This window comes from Pseudophryne corroboree, chromosome 1, assembly GCF_028390025.1.
Source record: "Pseudophryne corroboree isolate aPseCor3 chromosome 1, aPseCor3.hap2, whole genome shotgun sequence".
Taxonomy (NCBI): domain Eukaryota; kingdom Metazoa; phylum Chordata; class Amphibia; order Anura; family Myobatrachidae; genus Pseudophryne; species Pseudophryne corroboree.
Genome location: NC_086444.1, coordinates 1013674767 through 1013697698, shown reverse-complemented (window position 1 = coordinate 1013697698; position 22932 = coordinate 1013674767). Strand labels below are relative to the sequence as shown.

The following is a 22932-nucleotide window of genomic DNA, read 5'->3' as shown; positions in this document are numbered from 1 at the left end:
GAGAAGCGGTATCAGCGCACATAACATGCGCTGATACGGCTTCTCCCCCATAACGAGTGTTCTTACATTTACCCCAGGGGCCATTTATCAACGAGTTCTAGCTATTTAAAACTCATTACATATGATAAAAAGTGCTCCAGCCAATCAGCTCCTAACTGTCATGTGTTTGAAAAATGACAGCAGCTGATTGGACGTAGAACAAATTTATCATATGCAAAAAGTTTTAAATAGCCAAAATGTATAGATAAATGGGCCTCATAGTGCTACAGTATCTGAGGATACAGCTCTGCTTACTTCCAACTTTTGCAGCCACCTCTGGTTCCTCCTTGAGCATACACAGTCCTGATAATGACATTATGATGTACATTTATTAAGGCTTCTGAATATTGTGATGTTGCCCATAGTAACCAATCAGATTCTGTCTATCATTTCTCTATTGCATCCTACAAAATGATAGACAGAATCTGATTGGTTGCTATGGGCTATTTTGAGGTACAATATGGGTGATTTGAATGATCACAGTAAAGACCTGATTGATAATTGGTGGGGGGGGGGGGGGGGGGGGGGGGGTCATACACACAAAGGGAAAAGCTTTGCATCTTTTAATATGTCTTAGTGATTTACTATGTACTCTTAAAAAGCATGTAAAATGCAATTCAGATATTCAATGTATCAGTTATTCTGCCCACCTGTTACTGCACTGTATAAATATGGAGTGGATAGGATTAATATAGGTTGATCCTGAGTTGTACATATGAGGATGTTGTGCTATATTTTCCCTTTGTGAGAAAGAACCATGTGCAATAATGTGTATATCTAGAAAATACAAAAATAAAAATATAAAATCATGACATTAGTAATTTTATGTTCATGTGATTGTCTGCAAAATAAGCTGATGTTAATAGGAGTATTTAACATTTATTGATGCTACAATGAATCTGTTTATTTGTTTACAATTTCCTTCATTATTGACCCTTTTATGTGCATTTAAATGCCAATTTCACCTTGTATCTCTCTCTTTGTTTTGTTTGAAGGTTGCTTCGAATGCTGCATAAAATGCCTGGGGGGTATTCCGTATGCATCATTGATCGCTACTATCCTGCTATACGCCGGGGTTGCACTGTTCTGTGGCTGCGGTCACGAGGCTCTCTCAGGCACTGTCAACATTCTGCAGAACTATTTTGAAATAGCAAGATCTGCTGGGGACACACTTGACGTCTTTACCATGTGAGTCATAATATAAAAATATGAAAATATGTCTAAGAAAGTTAAATACATGAACGGAATATGTAACTCATAGATAATTTATGCTCATGCAACCGCATTGTATTAAGTGATTAAATCCTGGTTCATTTTAAAACTGAACAGTTATGCAGAAGTCACTTTAATAAATAAGATAGGCACTTGTTACTGCAGAAGAAAATCTTTATTTTATGGACCTATATATACATCTGTAATTTTGAACCTTGAGAGTTTCTTGTAATTTCTATGTTGATGATGTAAAGTTATTTGTTTACATCGCCCAAAGGAAATCTTCTAAACTTCCTCCATTTCAAACTTATGTTCTCGTCCTTCAGTGAAGCCCTTTCCCTGCTAAACAGTCATACTTCAAGATTTTCATCTCCTGCCTGTTCTCATCTTGCCCACCTTCTCAATCTTTCCCTCTCATCAGGCACTGTCCCCTCTGCCTTCAAACATGCGCTCTTCTCCCCTATTGTTAAAAAACCTACCCTTGATCCAAACACCCTCTCCATCTATCGACCTATCTCTCTCCTCCATTTTGCCTCCAAACTCCTTGAGCGTATTATCTACAACTGCTTTACTGCCTTTCTTTCCTCACACTCACTGCTCAACCAATTCTGGTCTGGCTTCCGTGCTTTGCACTCCACTGAAACTGCCCTCACGGAAGTCTGCAATTACCTCCATGCTGCCAAATCTAAGGGCCACTACTCTCTGCTTGACTTCTCTGCAGCTTTTGACACTGTGCACCACCCTCTCCTTCTGCAAATCCTTCACTCCATTGGTCTGCGTGATACTGCCCTCTCCTGGCTGTCTTCCTACCTCTCTGATGTTTCCTTCTCTGTCTCTTCTCATGACTCCACCCCCACCCCCCCACTTCCACTAACTGTAGGTGTACCCCAAGGTTCTGTTCTTGGTCCTCTCCTTTTCGCTCTCTATAGGTGAACTCATTAGTTCTTTTGACTTCCAATATCATCTCTATGCTGATGATACTCAAATTAACCTTTCCTCTCCGGACATCTCTCCTGCTCTTCTCACTCGTATCTCCAACTGTCTCTCTGCTATCTCTTCTTGGATGTCCCAGCGCTTTCTTAAACTTAACATGTCTAAGACTGAGCTGATCATCTTCCCATCCACCCACACAACCTCACCTCCTTCAAACCTCACATTCCGAACCTCTGACAAACCTGCTGTTTTCATCTCAAAAACATTTCCAGGATCAGACCCTTTCTCACCCAGGATGCTACTAAGACCATTATCCAGTCACTGGTCATCTCCAAACTAGACTTCTGTAATCTCCTCCTGACTGGCTTTCCTGACAAATCTCTCCACTCCAATCTGTCTTCAGTGTTGCAGCCAGGCTCATCTTCCTTACCAAATAGAGTACATCCACCTCCCCTCTTCTACAAGCCCTTCACTGGCTTCCCTTGCCTTTCAGAATACAATTCAAGTTTCTCACACTCGCCTACAAAGCCCTCACCCACTCCTCTCCCATGTTCATCTCTGACCTTATCTCCTGTTACACTCCCACCCATCCTCTTTGCTCTGCTAATGCTCACCGCCTTTCCTGCCAGCTGATTACTTCTCCCACTCCTACCTCCAAGATTTTTCATGTGCTGCTCCCTTTCTCTGGAATTCCCTACCTCTCCCCATCTCTACAAAACTTCAAACTTGCTCTCAAGACCCACTTCTTCACCAAACCTAGCCAAATATCACCCTAGCCCTCTGTTCCACGCTCTCTGTCTACCCCATCTGTGTCACCTCTGTCTGTCTGCCCCTCCCCATTAGAATGTAAGCTCTCACGAGTAGGGCCCTCTTCCCTCATGTGCTTATCCTATTCTTACTTCAATAATCTTCAACTGCACCAAATCCCGTGGTTTTCTGCCACCTGCTACTTATTTCAGTGTCATCTGCTGATGTAGCTATGATAATTTACCTTGTACTTGTCCTATATTGTCTTCAACTGTAATTCACTGTTTTCCTGTTTTGATTATTTGTTTTGGTACCATATAAATAAAGTATAATAATAATAATAATAATAATAATAATAATGAGTACAAATTAATGAGGATTTATCATATTTAAACAATGTATTTTTATTGTCATTTTTAATGCACTCCAATTAAGCTACATTACAGTTCAGTTGTAATGTGCTTAGTTCTTATTCCTTTTATCATTATTCACAAGGTATATTTGCCTACCGTAGTCCTTAGGGTACATCATACTTACTTTCCTGGAATCTCTGGGAGACTCCCAAATCTTTGAGGTGGGAGGACACCTTTAGGCTTGCAGAAATGTAGGTGGTCCTCCCGCATCCCACTCACTTCCTAGTAGCATATACTGTACACTGTACATGCTTTAAACACTTATGTGAGTTTCTTTATTCCTTGTAATATGTACACAAATAAGGAAATCTTGTGCTGCTCAGTCTGTAAATTGGGGGTTTATAAATGTAAGCTCCTTGCTCACGTATAGTTATAACGGTATGCTGGAAATTAAGCATAAAGGGTAAGTTTCAGGGTTTCTTATTTACCCAGTGTAAAACAAGATGCTCTAAGTATCTTTAAATAAGAAAAGCTATTAATAAACACAGGTACATATGGGAAGGTATGCAGAATATGGCATAAATTACAGATCTTCCTGGATGTCCCAGAATGTCTTCCAAGTTACAATTGTGAATGAATAGCTAACATAATATTCTCACAAAGATCCAATAATTTACATTAGAAATGTATGTGGAGCCCTGTGTTTTGATTTTGGTTAGGACTTCATCATCATGCTTTAGTTTTGATTTTACAAAACAACCCTCAAATGTTTTGGTTTGGACGGAATTTGGATTTAAAATCCAAATCTTGGCTTTTGGTGTTCTTGAAAATAGATAAAAACAGCTAAAATTATGGAATTTTTGCAATAAAAAACACAGAATTTGGAGTTAAAATCCAAATACTGAACCACGGGAAGATCAGAACTGAACTTGATTCGATTCGGCTCCGCAACATTCGTGTGGGTTTTGATTTCTAAAGAACCAAACCACACATCTCTAATTTAAGTCTGCCATGTAATTGGTTGGCCATGACCCTAGAGCAGGCATTCCCAACCACAGTCCTCAAGTCACACCAACAGTGCAGGTTTTAGTGATATCCAGGCTGCAGCACAGATGGTTAAATCAAAATAACTGAGCTACTAATTAAGTCACCTGTGCTGAAGCCTGGCTATCACAAAAACCTGCACTGTTAGTGTGCCTTGAGGACCACGGTTGGGAATGCCTGCCCCAGAGCATATTTCTTCCTTATCCCATGATTCCCTACAATTTAATCTTTTAACTCACTAGCAATTATCACATCTGTGTTAAGGGGCATACACACGGGGCAATTTTTTTCCTCTTTTCTAAGTGATCTGTCTAAATCACAGGTTCTCACACTCGGTCCTCAGGACCCCACACAGTGCATGTTTTGCAGGTCTCCTCACAGAATCACAAGTGAAATAATTAGCTCACCTGTGAACCTTTTAAAATGTGTCTGTGAGTAATTAATACACCTGTGCACCTGCTGGGTTACCTGCAAAACATGCACTGTGTGGAGTCCTGAGGACCGAGTTTGAGAACCTGTGGTCTAAATCGTTTAGTAATTAAGCACAGATAGCTCCGTGTGTACACCCCATAGCAATGGCGATGCACGGTCCCTTGCGTTGCCATCGCAGGCTCAGATCTTGTGTGCACGCAGTCAAAATCTAGTCAGATCGCTTAGCAAGTGAGTTCAAATTGCTCCGTGTGTACAGAATGAGCAATCGCGATCTACATCACCCGAACCACTTGGCTTAGCACACATCGCTTAGCACAAATTGCTACGTGTGTATGGACGATCCAGACACCGGAAAGTTCAAGGGAAATCGCCTAATCTAAATCGATTAGCACAAAAGTTCAGCTCAAATATCAACATGTGTATGCCGCATTACTGTAACAAGCAGGTGTATCAGGTCTGTATTGTAACTAATGTATCATTTTATTTTCCCAAGTGAACAACAATGTAATTTTCATAAAAAAATATCAATGTAAAATAATAAATATTTTACATTTTGATATAAAAATAATGGTAAAAAAATTATGGTATCTTACTCTACCATCAATGTACCTCGCAGACTCTAAAAAGACAGTTGGTGACTCCGCCACTGATGAGGCAATTTTATGATAACTGACAAACCTTGTACCTTACAATTAGGATTTTATGTTACTACTGTTTGGGTATCTGGTCTCTAGGTTGACCACACTTAGGTCGAAAAAATGTTTAGGTCGACCACTATTGGTCGACAGTAACTTGGTCGACAGGGTTTCTAGGTCGACATGGTCTCTAGGTCGACATGTTTTAGGCCGACAGGTCAAAAGGTCGACACGAGTTTTTCGCGTTTCTTTTACTTTTTCATACTTAACGATCCACGTGGACTACGATTGGGAACCTTGCCCGAAGCATGGCGAGCGAAGTGAGCCATTCGAGGGGACACTGTGCACTAACTGGGGTTCCCGCTCACTGTACGGACAAAACAACAAAAAACAAAACTCATGTTGACCTTGTAACCTGTCGACCTAGAACATGTCAACCTAGAGACCCTGTCGACCTAGTTACTGTTGACCAATAATGGTCGACCTAGACACTGTCGACATAAGTGTGGTCGACCTTCCTTACCACACGCACTGGTTGTGTTTAATAATCAGTTCATCAAACATGTTTGAACATTTACTACTTTATTTTTTACCTCTCAAATTTGACCAGTTGTCTTTGTCTTGGGAAAAATAAGCAATGACAAACAGGAAAATGTGGGAATTCACCATCTACCAATGTTAATTTATCTCTAATTTAATAAATTATTTTCATGTAACAAACAACTGTGACCACTTAGTATTGCTCCGAGCAGCTGTTCCAAAAAAAACACTAAGGCCCATTACTAACATTTTTGTGTTAACCAATACCAGTAAAAGTTTACAGTGCCAGTAACGGTGCATGTGTAAACTGAGTTCTCGTGTTCGCACTGTTGTAGGAGGACAAAGGCTAGGGCTAGAGGGGACATAGGGGTCTGATTGGACATCCTCCTTGCAACCCAGACTTCCCTCCTATAAGAAGGAGCAGGGCCCCGGAAACTAACCCCATCTAAAGATGGCGTCAGTTTGTACATTCAAATGCTGAAAACGTTCAGTTTTTAGAGTTTGATGAATATCAGGCAGCTACATTGGGCCCCTGATGATGAATAGGCATCTATTTCTGTAAGTGTACCGTAACTGGGTGTTACTGATCTTTTCATGAATATGCCTCTAAACCAATCAGTTGCTTATTCTCACCAGGGGTGGATTGGCCATAGGGCTTATCAGGGAGATTACTTGTAGGCTGACGTGTCTGTGGGGCCTGTTTTGGGTGTTGCCATGTGGCTCCACCCCCCCACATGACAGGCAGCCCAGCCACTCAGTACACTGCATTGTCCCCATTCATGCTGATATTTCCTCTCTGCGGTACAGCAACTCTGCCATTCAGTGTTGTTAAGCCTCTTGTGCTGCCCATGTCGGGCCATTTCTACAAATTTTGACAGGGCCACTTTTATTTAGCTCCCAATCCGCCCCTGGTCTCAGATACACCTGCAGCAAAAGAAGCATGGAAGGCCGCAATTGTGTACAATCAGGCCCTATGAGGAGGGATCCCACCCTCCTCAACAAACCCCACCCCCGTAGGGCTGCTTCTATAAATTTTCTGGGCTGGTTTTCCATCCCAATCTGATTCTCACTAACAAAATACACTAATAACTAAAATCCCTCCTTTATATTAACTTTAAAAAAATCTTGAGAATTATAGTTCTCATACAAATATTAAAATATGGGAATAATTGCATTCTTACAGTTGTAATATCTATCCAGTGTACATGCTGTAAGTAGCATGTTAATCTTGTAAAAATGTAATAGATCTACGGTGCTTGAATTGGTGTAATTCTGTAAATAATGGCCTGGAGTGGCATAGAATAAAGGGCGTTAGTAGACAGCATAGTAACTTACCCTATATGAGGGACAGCAATGTAGTGCTGGGCATACACTATACCATTGGTTCTCAAACCCGGTCCTCAGGACCCCACACGGTTCACGTTTTCCATGTCACCCGGCAATTGCACTGTGTATCACCATCTGTCACATTTGAAAAATCTACAGGTATCCTGGAAAACATGAACCGTGTGGGTTCCTGAGGACCGATCACACAGATAAATTATGCAGTGTATGCACATGACCAACCCGAATGTATTGATCGTTGGACATGCCAGATTGTCCAGCATGTCCGTCCGATGTTATTTTTTGAAATTACAAGTTGGCCACATTGGGCAGTGCATGCACTACTGTGGCCGACTGACGAGTATTTACTGGGGAGGAATGGGTAAATGTCTCCTCATCAGGAAAGGAACTCACAGTGTACTGTATGCCCATGATATCTGATGGGCAGTGCCGTAACTAGGTGTGTGCCGATGGTGCATTGCCCACAGCGCACATGCACTGAAGGCACACCATCGGCAGCAACACCCTCCCCGCCATCAGTCAGCTCGTCATATTACTATAATCAGGCTCAGGTAAACTGGCGCCATATTTGAGATCGGCAGCAGAGAAACCCGGCCATCAGTGGATCCGAGGTGTCAGGTCAGAGAAGAGAACCCCGGCGGCAGCCAGCAGCAGAGGAGCCCAGCGTCAGCCAGGATCGGTGAAGCCCAGCGGCGGTGTCAGTAGAAGAGAACCCCCGGCGGCAGCCAGCAGCAGAGGAGCCCAGCGTCAGCCAGGATCGGTGAAGCCCGGTGGCGTTGTCAGTCGAGGAGGACCCCGGCGGCAGCCAGCAGCAGAGGAGCCCAGAGTCAGCCAGGATCGGTGAAGCCCGGCGGTGGTGTCAGGCGAGGAGGACCCCGGCGGCAGCCAGGACCGGTGAAGCCCGGCGGCAGCCAGCGGTGAGCAGCGCTACTGGGGACATGTCTGTATCTGGCACTGGGGGACCTGGGGGACATGTCTGGATCTGGCACTGGGGGACATGTCTGGATCTGGCACTGGGGGACATGTCTGGATCTGGCACTGGGGGACATGTCTGGATCTGGCACTGGGAGACATGTCTGGATCTGGCACTATACTGGGGGAATAGGTATACTGGGGACATTATGTGGGCATTGGGCCTGATTCAGACCTGATTTCTGCTGTGCGTTTTCACACAGCGGCCGATTATCGATAGACTGCGCATGTGTATGCACCGCAATGCACATGCGCATCACCAAACAACAGGCATCGCCGAACTGCGACAGGCTGGTGCGAAAATTTGGATCGCCCAGCCATTCGCATGCTGATTGACAGGAATAGTCCGTTTGGTGGTAACTGACCATTTTCTGGGAGTGTCAGGGAGAATGCAGGCGTGCACAGGCATTTTCAGGGCGGGTGGGTGATGTCAGCTCCGGCCCCGATCAGCCTGTTCTCATCACACTGTAGGAGTAAGTCCTGGGCTGCGTACACACTGCACACAGTGGTAAAATCATTAGATGGTGAGTGTGGTAGGAACGGATTTGCAGCTGTCCGCTGACTGAGGGACATTTGTAGCACGGCGTACACAATCAATCGCACACTTGCACAGGCGAATTTACACTCCCCTTGGGCGGTGACTATCTGATCGCAGGACAGCAAAATTAGCAGCACAGCAATCAGTGTGCATGTGTAGAGGGGTGCTTGATTTTATATATATATATATATATATATATATATAATATAAATTTATTTTTTGTATATGGGAAGGGGGGGGGGAGGCGCCGATGCTGTTTCTTGCACACAGCACCAAAATGTCTAGTTACGGCACTGCTGATGGGTGTTAGATTGTGAACTAAAATGTCAGTCTGAAAGGCCTTTTTCTGACCGTGTATGCCCGTCTGAAGTAACGGATATGTCCAATAAGTTGTCTCACACTACCACACAACTAGATCAAAGTCTTTTTACTACTGTGAGCTGCACATTGCAATATGAAATGACCCAAGGGTTAAGAATAAAAAAAATAATATTTTATTGATTGTACAAACATCAAACTTATCAGATAAATAAATAAAATCTAATGTCTACAGTATCTTAGCATTGTGGAATTATATGGTTGGTCAAGCCATTATCTCTATATAGCTACAGTTGATAAGCTTTTAATGAATTATCTATAACTTAACCTTGCAAAAATGGGATCTGGTCAGAATCCCAGCGTTAGGGATCCCGGTAGTCGGAATACCAATGCCGGACCTCTGACACTGTTCAGAATACAGATGCCAGGCTGCGGGAAAGGAAAGTTAGGGAGATTAGGGGTAGCATACTTACCCAGTAGGTGTCAGAATCCTGAGTGTCCAGATGCTGCCGTCAGTATCCTGACTGCCAGGATCCCAATACCATACCATTCTTTTCTATATCCTTCACAAAACGCACACCTATGATGCTCTCTTTTTCAACATACTACTGAGCCATTCATTTATCTAGTGGTGTCATATATATTGTAACTTTAAATTAAACTAAATTGGTTTTTCAATTGCTAAAATGTTTTACTTTTAGGTAAGTGTAAACCCTCCAAGTATATTATGTATATCTCAATTACACTCCCTTTGATACAGTGGGGATTGAAAGTTTGGGCACCCCAGGCAAAAATTCATTTTAATGTGCAAAAAGAAGCCAAGGAAAGATGGAAAAATCTCCAAAAGGCATCAAATTACAGATTAGACATTCTTGTAACATGTCAAAAAAAGTTTGATTTTATTTCCATCATTTACACTTTCAAAAGAACAGAAAACAAAAAATGGCATCTGCAAAAGTTTGGGCACCCTGCAGAGTTAATACCTTGTACTGCCCCCTTTGGCAAGTATCACAGCTTGTAAACGCTTTTTGTAGCCAGCCAAGAGTCTTTCAATTCTTGTTTGAGGTATCTTCGCCCATTCTTCCTTACAAAAGTCTTCCAGTTCTTTGAGATTCCTGGGCTGTCTGTGACGCACTGCTCTTTTAAGGTCTATCCATAGATTTTCAATTATGTTGAGGTCAGGAGATTGTGAAGGCCATGGCAAAACCTTCAGTTTACGCCTCTTGATGTAATCCACTGTGGATTTTGAGGTGTGTTTAGGATCATTATCCATTTGTAGAAGCCAGCCTCTCTTTAACTTCAGCTTTTTCACAGATGGCATCAAGTTAGCGTCCAAAATTTGCTGGAATCTTATTGAATCCATTTTTCCTTCTACTCGTGAAATGTTCCCTGTGCCACTGGCTGCAATACAACCCCAAAGCATGATTGATCCACCCCCATGCTTAACAGTTGGACAGAGGTTCTTTTCATTAAATTCTGTGCCCTTCCTTCTCCAAACGTACCTTTGCTCATTGCGGCCAAAAAGTTCTATTTTTTACCTCATCGGTCCACAGAACTTTATTCCAAAATGCATCAGGCTTGTCTATATGTTCATTTGCAAACTTCAAATGCTGATTTTTGTGGTGAGGACATAGAAGAGGTTTTCTTATGATGACTCTTCCAAGAAGACCATATTTGTACAAGTATCTCTTTATAGTGGAATAGTGTACCACAACTCCAGTGTCAGCCAGATCTTCCTGGAGGGATCGTGCAGTCAAACGTGGATTTTGATTTGCTTTTCTCACAATCCTGCGAGCTGTTCTGTCTGATATTTTTCTTGGTCTTCCAGATCTTGCTTTAACTTCCACTGTTCCTAATGACTGCCATTTCTTAATTACATTTCGAACAGAGGATATGGGCATCTGATAACGCTTTGCTATCTTCTTATTTCCTTCTCCTGCTTCGTGAGCGTCCACTATTCTCAGTTTCAGTGTTCTACACAACTGCTTAGAGGAACCCATGGTGCTGATTGTTGGAGCAAGGTCAGATGAGTCTGGGCTTTTAAAACCTTTGAGATTGACATCACCTGGTCTTTCCAGACGATGATTGAGAACAATCCATGACACTGCCAGGTCTCAGCTGTCCAAAAGGGGCAGTACAAGGTATTAACTCAGCAGGGTGCCCAAACTTTTGCAGATGCCATTTTTTGTTTTTTGTTCTTTTGAAAGTGTAAATGATGGAAATAAAATTAAACTTTTTTTGACATGTTATAAGAATGTCGAATCTGTAATTTGATGCCTTTTGGAGATTTTTCCATCTTTCCTTGGCTTCTTTTTGCACATTAAAATGAATTTTTGCCTGGGGTGCCCAAACTTTCAATCCCCACTGTATATTGTAAGATAGCTGCTCTTGAAGCTTATATTTGCACTCTTGAAAGATGTAAACAAGCAAAAGTGTTTCTTTTATGCTTAGCATAGTTCTTTAGTACTGTTTGACACTTCTCCAACTCTGTTCTCTACCACTTTGACATTTTTCCCAAGTTTGGGTTCTGATACAGTTATTATCTCTGTATATAATCGCTGTTAAACTGTAAACAATTTTTAGTACCAAGAGATCTATAAACTAAAGGGGGGCACACACGGGTAGATGTTTGCTATCACAGAATGCTCAGCACACATCTCTTTCCCCGCTCAGCACACAGCGCGATGTGTGCTGAGCGAGGGGGGTGACAGGGGATCGCCTGGTCACAACGGGAGTACACGTTTGCGATGGAGCCGCTATAGCTGAGCACGGCTCCATCTGTAGCAGTTAGGACCTAGTAATTTATCTTTGCCCACTTTATCTCTCTCCAAGTCTCATTGCATTGACCCCAAAGTCTTTATATAACGTTGATGGTTTTAATATTAAGCAATCCCTGTATATACAGTTAAGTCCATATATATTAGGACACTGACACAATTTTCCCAAGTCTTGCTCTCTAAGCCACCACACTTGATTTAAAATGAAACAATGGAGATGCAAATGAAGTGCAGACTTTCAGCTTTATTTCATAGAGTTGAAAACAATTATTGTATGAAACATTTAGGGACTGTAACCATTTTTATACATAGTCCTCTGTTTAATTGGACAAATTAACATAATCATAAATAAAATGTAATTTTTTTTTAATACTTTGTCGAGAATCCTTTCTAGGCAATGACTACCTGAAGTTTGTAACCCATGGACATCACCAAATGCTGGGTTTCTTTCCTTTGTGATGCTGTGCCAGTCCTTTGCTGCAGATGTCTTCGGTTGTTATTTGTTTGTAGGTCTTTCTGCCTTTAGTATCAACAAGTGAAATGCATGCTTGATTGGGTTAAGATCTGGTGATTGGCTCGGCCAGTGCAGTATATTCCACTTCTTTGCCTTAAAACTCCTGGGTTGCTTTTGCAGTATGTTTTGGATCATTGTCTATTTGTGCTGTGATGCACCGTTCAGTCAACTTTGCAGAATTTGACTGAATCTAAACAGACTGTGTGGGGGTATATTTACTAAAGTGCGGGTTTTTAAAAGTAGAGATGTAGCACATACTGTAGTAACTTATTATTATTATTATCCTTTATTTATATGGCGCCACAAGGGATCCGCAGCGTCCATTACACAGTACATAATCAAATGAGCAAACAAGAAAACTGCACTTACAGTTCAAGACAGTATAGGACAGGTATAGAAAACCCGGGGTTAGGTGCCATCAAAGGGAGTAAGGAGTATAAGATTGTGTAAGTAAGAAAAGGAAAGGCACATGAGGAAAGTAGTCCCTGCTCTTGCAAGCTTTCAATCTAAAAGGTGAGGTGCTAACAGACCGGGGTGACACAGCAGGGGTAGACAGTGAGCATAGACAAGAGGGTTAGGAGGAGAGTAGGCTGGGTTTGGTGAAGAAGTGGGTCTTGAGAGCCCGTTTGAAGTTTTGTAGAGAGGTGGAGAGTCGGATGGGGAGAGGTAGAGCATTCCAGAGATAGGGAGCAGCATGTGCAAAATCTTGTAGGTAGGATTAGGAGGAGGTAATCAGTTGGCAGGAGAGACGGTGTGCATTAGCAGAGCGAAGAGGACGGTGGGAATGTAAAGAGAGATAAAGTCAGAGATGTAAGAGGGAGAAGAGTTTTGTAGGTGAGTGTGAGAAGCTTGCATTGGATTCTGAATGGGAAGGGTAGCCAGTGAAGGTCCTGCAAGAGAGGGGATGTGGATGTAGTAAGTTTGGTGAGGAAGATGAGACGGGCAGCAGCATTGAGGATAGATTGCAGTGGGGAGAGGCATTTTTGAGGGAGGCCACGTAGGAGGAGATACGCAGTAGTCCAATCTGGAGATGACCAGTGAGTGGATGAGGGTTTTAGTGGCGTGCTGGGTGAGAAAGGGTCTGATCCTGGAGATGTTTTTGAGATGGAAATGGCAGGTTTGTGGGAGATACTGAATGTGTGGTTTTTAGGAGAGGGAGGAGTCAAGGATTACTCCAAGACATCACACTTGAGGGCTAGAGGAGATAGTTGTGCCATCAATGGATAATGAAATTGTGGGAGGTGAGGTTATGCGGGAGGGAGGGAAGATCATCAGCTCAGTCTTAGACATGTTAAGTTTATGAAAGCGCAGGGACATCCAGGAGGAGATAGCAGAGAGACAGTTGGCGATACGAGTGAGGAGAGCAGGGGAGAGGTCCGGGGAGGAGAGGTAGATTTGAGTATCGTCAGCGTAGAGATGATATTGAATACAAACGTGTAAGGTATAGGTCCACTGATTAAAATCCCACCCATTGCCCAACACCCACTGATGGGCAAAAAAAGCTAAAACAAACAAATAATGATAGGAGAGGAGGCCATGCCAAATTCCCCAAATATTTAACAATTAAACAGGCTAAATTCTGCTTATAACAGACAGTGCAATGCTATAGTATCCTAGTTCACTGTGCAGCTGGTGAGAGTTGTAGTAATTGTTTTGATTACCTGTAGGTGAGAGAATAAGATGTTAGGGTGAGATCACAGTCCTTTGGCTATTGTATTTCCATCCAGGCTAATTAAAATGATATAACCATTATTTAACCAATCAGAATCTATTTTTTTATTTATCTAGCTAGAAGATAGTAGCTAGAATCTGATGGGCAACATCTCTACTTCTAAAAATCCACACTTTAGTAATTATACCCCTATATCTCTATACACTTCAGAATTCACCAGCTGCTTCTCGCTTCTGTCGTATCATCAATAAACACTAGTGACTCAGTGTCATTGGAAGCTATGCAAGAAAATGCCATCACACTGTCTCCACTGTGTTTTACAGAAGGTGTGGTATGCTTCGGATGGTGAGCAATCCAAGCCTTCTCCAGACTTTTTTCTTGATCTTAGTTTCACCTGTCCAAAGAATGCTGTTCCAGAACTGGGCTTGCTTTTTTGATGTTTTTTTGGCAAAGTCTAATCTGGCCTTTCTTTTCACTTACGTCTTAGAGGATACTGGGGATCCATATAGTACCATGGGGTATAGACAGGTCCACAAGGAGCCTTGGGCACTTTAATAATTTGATTGTGTGCGCTGGCTCCTCCCTTTATGCCCCTCCTACCAGACTCAGTTTAGAAAAGTTTGCCCGGAGGAGTCGGTCACGTCGCATGAAAGCTCCTGAAGAGTTTTCTGCATTTTATTTTTTCTGTTTGTTATTTTCAGGCAGGACTGGATGGCACCAGCCTGCCTGCTTCGTGGGACTTAGGGGGGGACACGGGCGAACCTCTTGAAAGGTTAATGGTCCTGTTCCCCGCTGACAGTACACTAGGTCCTGAGTAAGCCTTGCAAATAGTTCCCTCAGGAGCTAATCTACAGTCCTTTCGGACTGCCAAGTTTAAGGGCAAAACCAGAGGTTCTTCTACAGCCACCAGAGGCGCTAGAGGTAAACCACAAAAACCAGCAACTGCAGGTTCTTAGGAACAGAGCTCAAGTTATGCTTCCTCAAAGCCGACGGTGGACCGTGATCCCTGGAAGACCAACAGGTGGGAGCCCGACTAAAATTTTTCAGTCACATCTGGACAACATCATGCCAGGATCCCTGGGTCATAGATCTTATTTCCCAGGGCTACAGACTGGAGTTTCAGGAGCTCCCACCCCACAGATTCTTCAAATCAGGCTTACCAGTTTCACAGGAAGCCATTCAAAAACTGGTACAGACTCAGGTCATTGTTCCAGTTCCACCTCATCTGCAAAACAAGGGATGTTATTCCAACCTGTTTGTAGTACCGAAACTGGACGGTTCGGTAAGGCCGATTTTGAACCTCAAGTCATTGAACCCATACTTACCTACGGTTTGCAGTGCAGGCCTCTGGCCTGCCCTGTACCCTACGTAGTCTCCAAGTCAGTGTGCGCTCCTCTGCTTCTCCTCCTTCTGCTCTGAGGCTGCCAGTACAGTGGGCCATGGAAATGGGGGGTGATGGGTGGCAGTGCGCCCTCTACCTTTTTTAGCACCGGAGCTCGCGCTCCACCGGAGCCACCCTCACTACACCCCTGGTTATCATCAGTGCACACCTGCAACAGTATAATACCTATATTTACCACTTGCCTGGCACTACTGTATGTGATGCAACTGCAGCCAGGAGTGTGTTACTTGTCCAGGTCGAATCACATACATTCGGCAAGCCACGCTGTGTCCTGTCCTTCTGGGGCCCTCTGAAAGTGATGTGATCCTTGACCGCTGATGTAATTTCCAAAATAACTCCTCAGAATGCCCATTCTGGGGCGCATGCGCCGGAAATAAATATGTGAGGAGGGGGACATAGTTCTCCACCAAGATCAGCTGCAGCAGGGTGGACTAATGATGAGTTCCCCCTGCCCCGCGCTCCACTGCGCTATATGCACGGGTCAAGGGGCCGTAAATGGGGGGTGTCATGTGACACTAGGGGGGTTATGCTGCCCCTTAGAAAATATTTTTTGGGCCGGAGGGTATTTATTCATAATAAACATATAGTGACTCTAAGGTATATAGGTTTTTTTTAATAAAATATTTAAATATATCTTTAAAAATACTTTTTAAACAATTTCAGTGCGGTTTTGGGGGAAAAAAATAGTTAAGTGGTTAAAAGATCCATACCAATACATGTGTAATTGCGCGTACGCATAACTGCATAGACAGCACTTCCTTGAATTCCTTACCTACCTGTGAGGACCCTATGACCACTCTGTTACGTTCCTTCAGGTGCAAGTAAAGATGTGACTGAGACTATGAATTCTTCATACTTGTTCCGGAGCATACACACTGGGATATGACTGCAAAACCAACTTATGTTTAACTTTGTATAAACTCTTATATACCCCTAAATTAATATTTAGGGGTAGATTCAATTAGCCCTTGGACTTACCCCAGGGTTTTAGCTCCCGAGTGCCCAGAGCTATTCAGTTATTCCTCACAGTAATAATGCAGCTAATGCGCAATAGACCATACTGTCAAAGTCAGAAAAATATCCCCATACACGTTGCCATATTTGCACCGCACACTGGTCCGTGCTGCGCATGCGTACGCTCTCCCGTGAAGGCGCATACCCGCAATAGCGTGCACTCGCAGGCGCGGTATGCGTATTTACGGTAGAGTTTATGTAGTCGTAGCGTGCGACTCATTCGTTACATATTTTCACAATTAATGTAGTTTATAGATCATGGTCCCTTTGATAGTTTCTGAAAGTTTGGTTAATATAGAAGGTCCCTGAGCTAAGGAATCCCTCTTTGTATCGTACGAAGGGTCTAACAGGAATCATACAGCAGTGTTTGGTACCCATCGGAAGAGTATTTAATTAGCAATATTCCGGTGTTGGTTTGGAGCGTATTAATCGCTCGTGCGAATAGTTATGGACATAAGAAGTTTATGTCCATCTCTATTATTTACTCATACTCAGGTATGCGGCGGGAAACCTAGTTTCCCACCCACCTGAGCTGTTGGAAATCGTCACAGCCCACCTGTATGAATCAACCTATGACCTTTTGTTGTGATACAGGGTCGAATTCCTTCATCCAATGGACAATGGGATTGTAGGGACTGTAGGATTGCATTGTGTGTGGGGCATAAATAGGCAGGCCGACCACATCCAGCTCTCACTCTTCAACGGTTCTCATTGCTGAAAATCGGGTGCTGGATGTCCAGGCGCATGCGATCGTTTACCCTTGTGCGTAAGTTTCTCTCCGTTATCATTGTCTTACTGTGAGCCAATTTCTCTCATCTCTCTCCGTCTCTCTCTCTCTCTCTTTCCCTTCTCTTTCTCTCGTATCTCCCCTAGACTAGTATTGTATTGTATTAGATAGTATTGTATTTTGGTTAGGAAGTCTTTGTTATATTGTAGTGTATCATTTGTACTGTTATCCCCTTTTACAAGTATATTAGATATAATACAGTTAATAGGCTTTGGAACCTAAACCAGTATCTGTGTATTTTCTATAGTGTTAAGTGTTCACTTGAGCGTCGGTGACGCTCAAGCAGCTTTGTAGTTAGTCAGGTTACACAAGGTTGCACTTACACCCTGTACTCACATTAAGGTATTCCGTGTATTTCATTGGTATAAGGTTTAGACATAAAGGTATAGCGTTGTGAGCGTCTGCGCCGCTGGTGATCTCCTCGTGGTCTCGAGCGTCCGCTACGCCATAGCGAATCATTACTCTAGTCATAGCCAATAACGTGTCCTGTGATCGCTGGGCCGTGAGCGAACGTGACGCTTGAGCGTCTCGCCTACGGCTGAGCGATCGTTACGCAACTAGCGTACCATTACGGTACTTCTTAAGTAAACAGCGTACAGTGTTCTTAGCTTCATAAAGGGTTGTTTATACGACAAGGGAATTTAGCATTGTCAATTGGGGACTCGTCCTATCCTTCTCATATCTGCACTAGGTAGATCAGCAGACATTATCCCCCCAGCAAAGGGTGGGAGGTTGTCTCGCAGTGCTGACGGGATAAGCGTCTGCTTCGCTTAGATAAAGAGTGCTGAAGGAATCCGGGAACCGGAAGTAAGAACAAAACGCTTGTGTCTTTTAAAACTGTTTTATTTCTCTTCTGTCTTGCGTATACACGCACACATACATTTATCTGCATTTCTTTTTCAAATTTCGTATATCACTGTTCCTGTTTGCCAAGTTTTATAGTTGATAGAAAGTGCAAAAAGAGATTTGCTGTTATTTCATAGTAGAGGTAATAGTTAAAGTATAGACCAACACACGGCTTGTCTGGGAGATAAGACAGTCAGTGTGGTGTGCGGTAGATGATCAGGGATCACCTACATTGATAAAGGTAGAAATTGTGTTACGGTGGATCTTTGTTTTGCGTACACGTGTCCCTAACAAAAGACTTGCGTACGCAATCCAAACGGCAGACGCACGCAGCGTACATTACGCAACGTAGCGTCTGGTTACGCCCACGTAGCTCAAGTCACGAAAAGCGATAATTAGAGCAAAGGCGATAAGTAACGCACAGCGGTAAATAACGCGACGCGGTAAATAACGCAAATCTATTTTTGGAAAAGTCTGAAATTTAGTTTAACAGATCCTGCTCCTAATTGGTAACACTGTTGGACTGAAGACAATTTCTGCGCAGAAATAGAAATAGAAACAAAAGTGTACATGTGTTGAGTGAGTGTGGTTTTGTATACAAAAGTTTATATAACTTAAGAGGTTGAACCAAAAGGAAAGTCGGGTACTCGTCAAGGGACACACGTGTAAGTGACATATACGGTGGCTGGGGAGGCATCCCTGGTTAAATAATATTTGAGCATTAGAGTATAGCGGACCATAAGGTAACAGACCAGGAGGTCATAAGGTAACAGACCAGGAGGTCATTAACAGACGGTAACAGACCAGGAGGTCATAAGGTAACAGGTAAAATAGACAAAGAGGTCCGCTATAAAGGTACAAGAGGCACAACGCCTGGGGTGTTGGTGCAGAACCCATATAGGCCATAAGCTCTTGCTGAAGGAATCGCGGCCGGAAACATCGATTCCATTGATCTTTCAGTACATGACAAGTAGTGCTTATGTACTGAACGATTGGACCGCACGTAATTGTGTGCAGTAGTTAGTAATCTGACCTAATACCATTAGAGTAAAGTGGTCACAAACGCTATCTGTACATTCTGACGTGATTTGTGTAATTTTTTATTTTTGGAAGGGAAGTTCGCTGGTCACTCAGGAACTATCCAACAACCGATACTTGCTGGGGAACGCGCCCCAGTAAATAAAGGTTCACAGGGGCCCTGGGTTGGGTACAGCAGCTCTGGTTACAGTGATTGCAGTACTGGCCAACGTGGGCGAGAAGTAAGTGGGGTACTTGGCAAACCGCCACCGCCGGCCTGCCCAGGACATCTTGGTTTGTTTTGTGTAATTTTTTATTTTTGGAAGGGAAGTTCGCTGGTCACTCAGGAACTATATGGGGGCCAGTTGTTCAGGTAGGGGGCGATCAACCTCGGTTCGGGTTGATTCAGAGAACCGACCCGTTGGGTCGGCAAGGTACATCATGGGTGAAAAATACGGAAGTCACACAGAATCTTTATGTGATGAATGGGAGAGAATGACTGTACAAGACAGGGACAAATTCCCAAGAATAGGTAGCTTCAGTCCAGACGTGTTACAAAATTTAAGGAGGAGGATATGTCTCATTGAACCAACTAAGAGACGAAGTAAACATTATGATTATATGCAGTTATGGCAACAGGAAGGTGAATTACAAAGAGATTCAATTGACTTTTCTGAATCTTATCTTGAGAGGAGAGACATGGCATCAGGGAGGATTATGGTTGCGGAGAAAAGCACAAGGTTGAACAATAAAAACGCTCTTAGCAACTGTAGTATAGATTATAAGAATAAGTGTAATAACTGTAACAATGATTATTGTAATACTGTTGAATGTACAACTATTAACCTGTGCAAGTTGCACCCCATGTCAAACCTCCCTCAGGAATACAAACAAGAAAGTGAGCCCAGAACGATGTCAGCACCTCTTCCAGCAACCATCACAAAAGCCATCCAGGTGGACGCGACCAAATTGGTAAAGGCAATAATCGAACCCCCTAACGGAGGGTCAGGTGAGGTCGTGTCCACAGGTACGTACAATGTTTCATATCACGCACAAACAGATGTACCCCATATTGTAAGACCAACACAAGATGATGTAACTGAGCTCGATCTGGCCAGGGTGATCTCAGTCCCCAATGGGAAGACTGACGATCAGGGAATCATTCCCGTCAAGGACAGTGCAATGCGCTGTCTCTTGTCCCGGACCGAATTGAGATCAATTATGTCTGAATTTCCTGATCCTAGGAAAAATCTAGCCAAATGTCAAAGGTTTATTAAAGAACTAGGAAACGCCACAGAACCCACCAACAAAGAATGGCGGACAGTGCTGAGGGCATGTTTGCCCTCCAGTGTTGACCCTGAAAAGTTCATTGCTGATTGTAAATTAAACACGGAGGTACCTTGTATGGAAGAACACAATCAGGAATGTATTAGGCAGATTAACCGACAGTTAGGAATATATTTCCCAGCTGCTGTCAAGTGGAATGAAATTTTCTCCATAAGGCAAAACGAAAAGGAAAATGTTTCTAATTATTTCAATCGAGCACTGCAAATAATGGCTAGAAACACTGGGATCGCAGACATCAAGACAAATGCACAACATAAAGGAATAGCGGTTAAGGTATTAATGAATGGTTTAAAGGATGAATTAAAAACAAAGGTACAGACCACCAACCCAAACTGGAGAGAGATCTCGGTGGCCGCACTAAGAGAGGCCGTCATTAATCATGATCAGAATATCACCAGGTACAGAGAGTCACTAAGAGATAAGTTAATGGCAGCAAATATACAGGCCCAAACCACAAGACCACCCCAACAAAAGCCACACACCCCTGCGAGAAATCCAGATATGGAAATCTGTTACAATTGTCATAAAAAGGGACACATTGCAAGAGATTGTAGATCAAGAGAAAGACAACTCCATAATCATAAAATCCAAGAAATCAGGGAAGTACAGGGGAAACGATTGATGATGATGAGCATCCGAGCGTTTGAGGAGGCATCAAATCAACCAAAACCTCAGGTCATTGACACGTGGAGGAAGCCCAGGATTTGTTATCATTGTAGGAGAGAAGGGCATTATGCTAGCAACTGTAACAGCCTACATAAAGTTAGACCCCCTAGACCAAGAAATGAGCAAAATTACAATACACACCATTATAATCAGGGATCACATAGTCAGGAAAGGTGATCATTAGGACTGATGGTAAGCCTGAGGTAACGGTTAAAGAAGTGGGAGGTCATTCACTGAAGACACAGGAATGACCAGGTGAAAAGTTGTAAATGTATTTGTGAAAAATGTTTTTTTTTCTCTCTCTCTCTCTATCCCCATCTCTGACTAGTATTGGTAAGAATTCACACATTACATATCCACTTGGTCCTTGCAGAAGTCTACCAAACCCCAGCATGACCTCCGCCACAATGTATTTCTGGCCAGATACAGACAGTGGAGTAATGCAGGTGCTGGTGGGGAGGGACTGCTCAAGGAGACCATTAGACACGTAGCTATGACAGCCTGATAATCTGACAATGTTTTTCTAATGCTAACAATGTTTTCTTAATGTTGACAATGTTTAAAAATGTTTTGTTTCTCTTTTCTTATTGATAGTTATTGTCGAGTTAGGTAATGTATATATGCACATGAATTGTTCTCTATCTTTTTTTTTCTTTTTGTGCTTTCTCTCTCTTCTCACTCATGTTTCCATGGTTTAAAGATGGTATGTCACCCCTCAGTTGGACCAATGGTAATGCCAGATTTTTGCTCCTTACAGAAAGATCGTCGGTTGGGAAGGAATATTGCATCACCAGAATGTTCGTTTGGAAGACTGAGAGACAGCACCTTTGAGAGGACAGCAGAACAAGAAGAACAACAAGACGAGAGAACTTATTATCGTAACAAGTTCTCTCCCCCTCAAACTGTTTTCTTATACCCCCTTTACAAATTTCTTCTTTTCTCATCCTGTAAGATGGACTTGCCCCAAGAGACTGTGATATGGATTTTCCTGTTGACCATGATGTTGACCAGAGCAGTCTGTTTCGGTGAGAGTACCAGTGAGGTCGAGAAAGGATCCAGAAAGGTTCTAATGACTGAGACGGAGGTGTAAATTTCCAATAGCAACCCAATCACCAAGCAAAGGCGAGTACCGGGCACGATCTAACAACCATGTTATCTGTAAACATTTTCTTTGAAGGATTGTTAGCTGAAGAAAATTGTATCTGTAGGCTCTGTGATAATCTGGTTGAAGATGGATGCATAAAGAAATGCCAATCTAGTTTTAATATCCATATGGACCGGCATCCATTGAGTGACTATCACTCCTTAGTGGGTAACGTGTTAAACCAAACAGATTGTTGGGTATGCTCTCAAGTACCTCAGGGTCATAGCAAATCAGGGCTAGTACCATTTCCGTTAACGTTAGGGGAGGTACTTGAGCTAAGTGGTGGGAGACCGGTGGACCGGAGGTTTAATATCTCCAGCCCTCCTAGTTTGAAGCTCCACCAATACCATGTGGATAGGTCCCTCTTATGTTTCAATATCTCCAATCCCAGAAAACCGGGAAATTGGGAAGTGTCATGGAGCAACCTTACCATGACCTTTTCACACAGAGCAGATAGAATGCCTACAGATACAGAGCTGGTACGCCACATAGCCAGTAGAGGAAAATCTTTTCGGTATCGATATACCTTAGGAAATAGGATTACTAGAGTTGGAGAGGTGTCACCAGGATACTGTGCACATATCGTACAAACTGATACGTGCCTTAAGCAGATGGAAGAATTAGGGTCAGGAGATTTCA

At 43.0% G+C, this 22932-nt stretch overlaps 1 protein-coding gene across 1 annotated transcript in view; it reads left to right on the top strand.

The window, feature by feature from the left end:
* Positions 1-22932, top strand: part of GPM6A (glycoprotein M6A) — a 334890-nt gene that overhangs the window by 225540 nt on the left and 86418 nt on the right. Inside the window, exon 2 of the mRNA XM_063920652.1 lies at positions 1035-1227. Coding sequence (XP_063776722.1) covers positions 1035-1227 — 193 coding nt within the window. The remainder of the gene's footprint in view (positions 1-1034; positions 1228-22932) is intronic.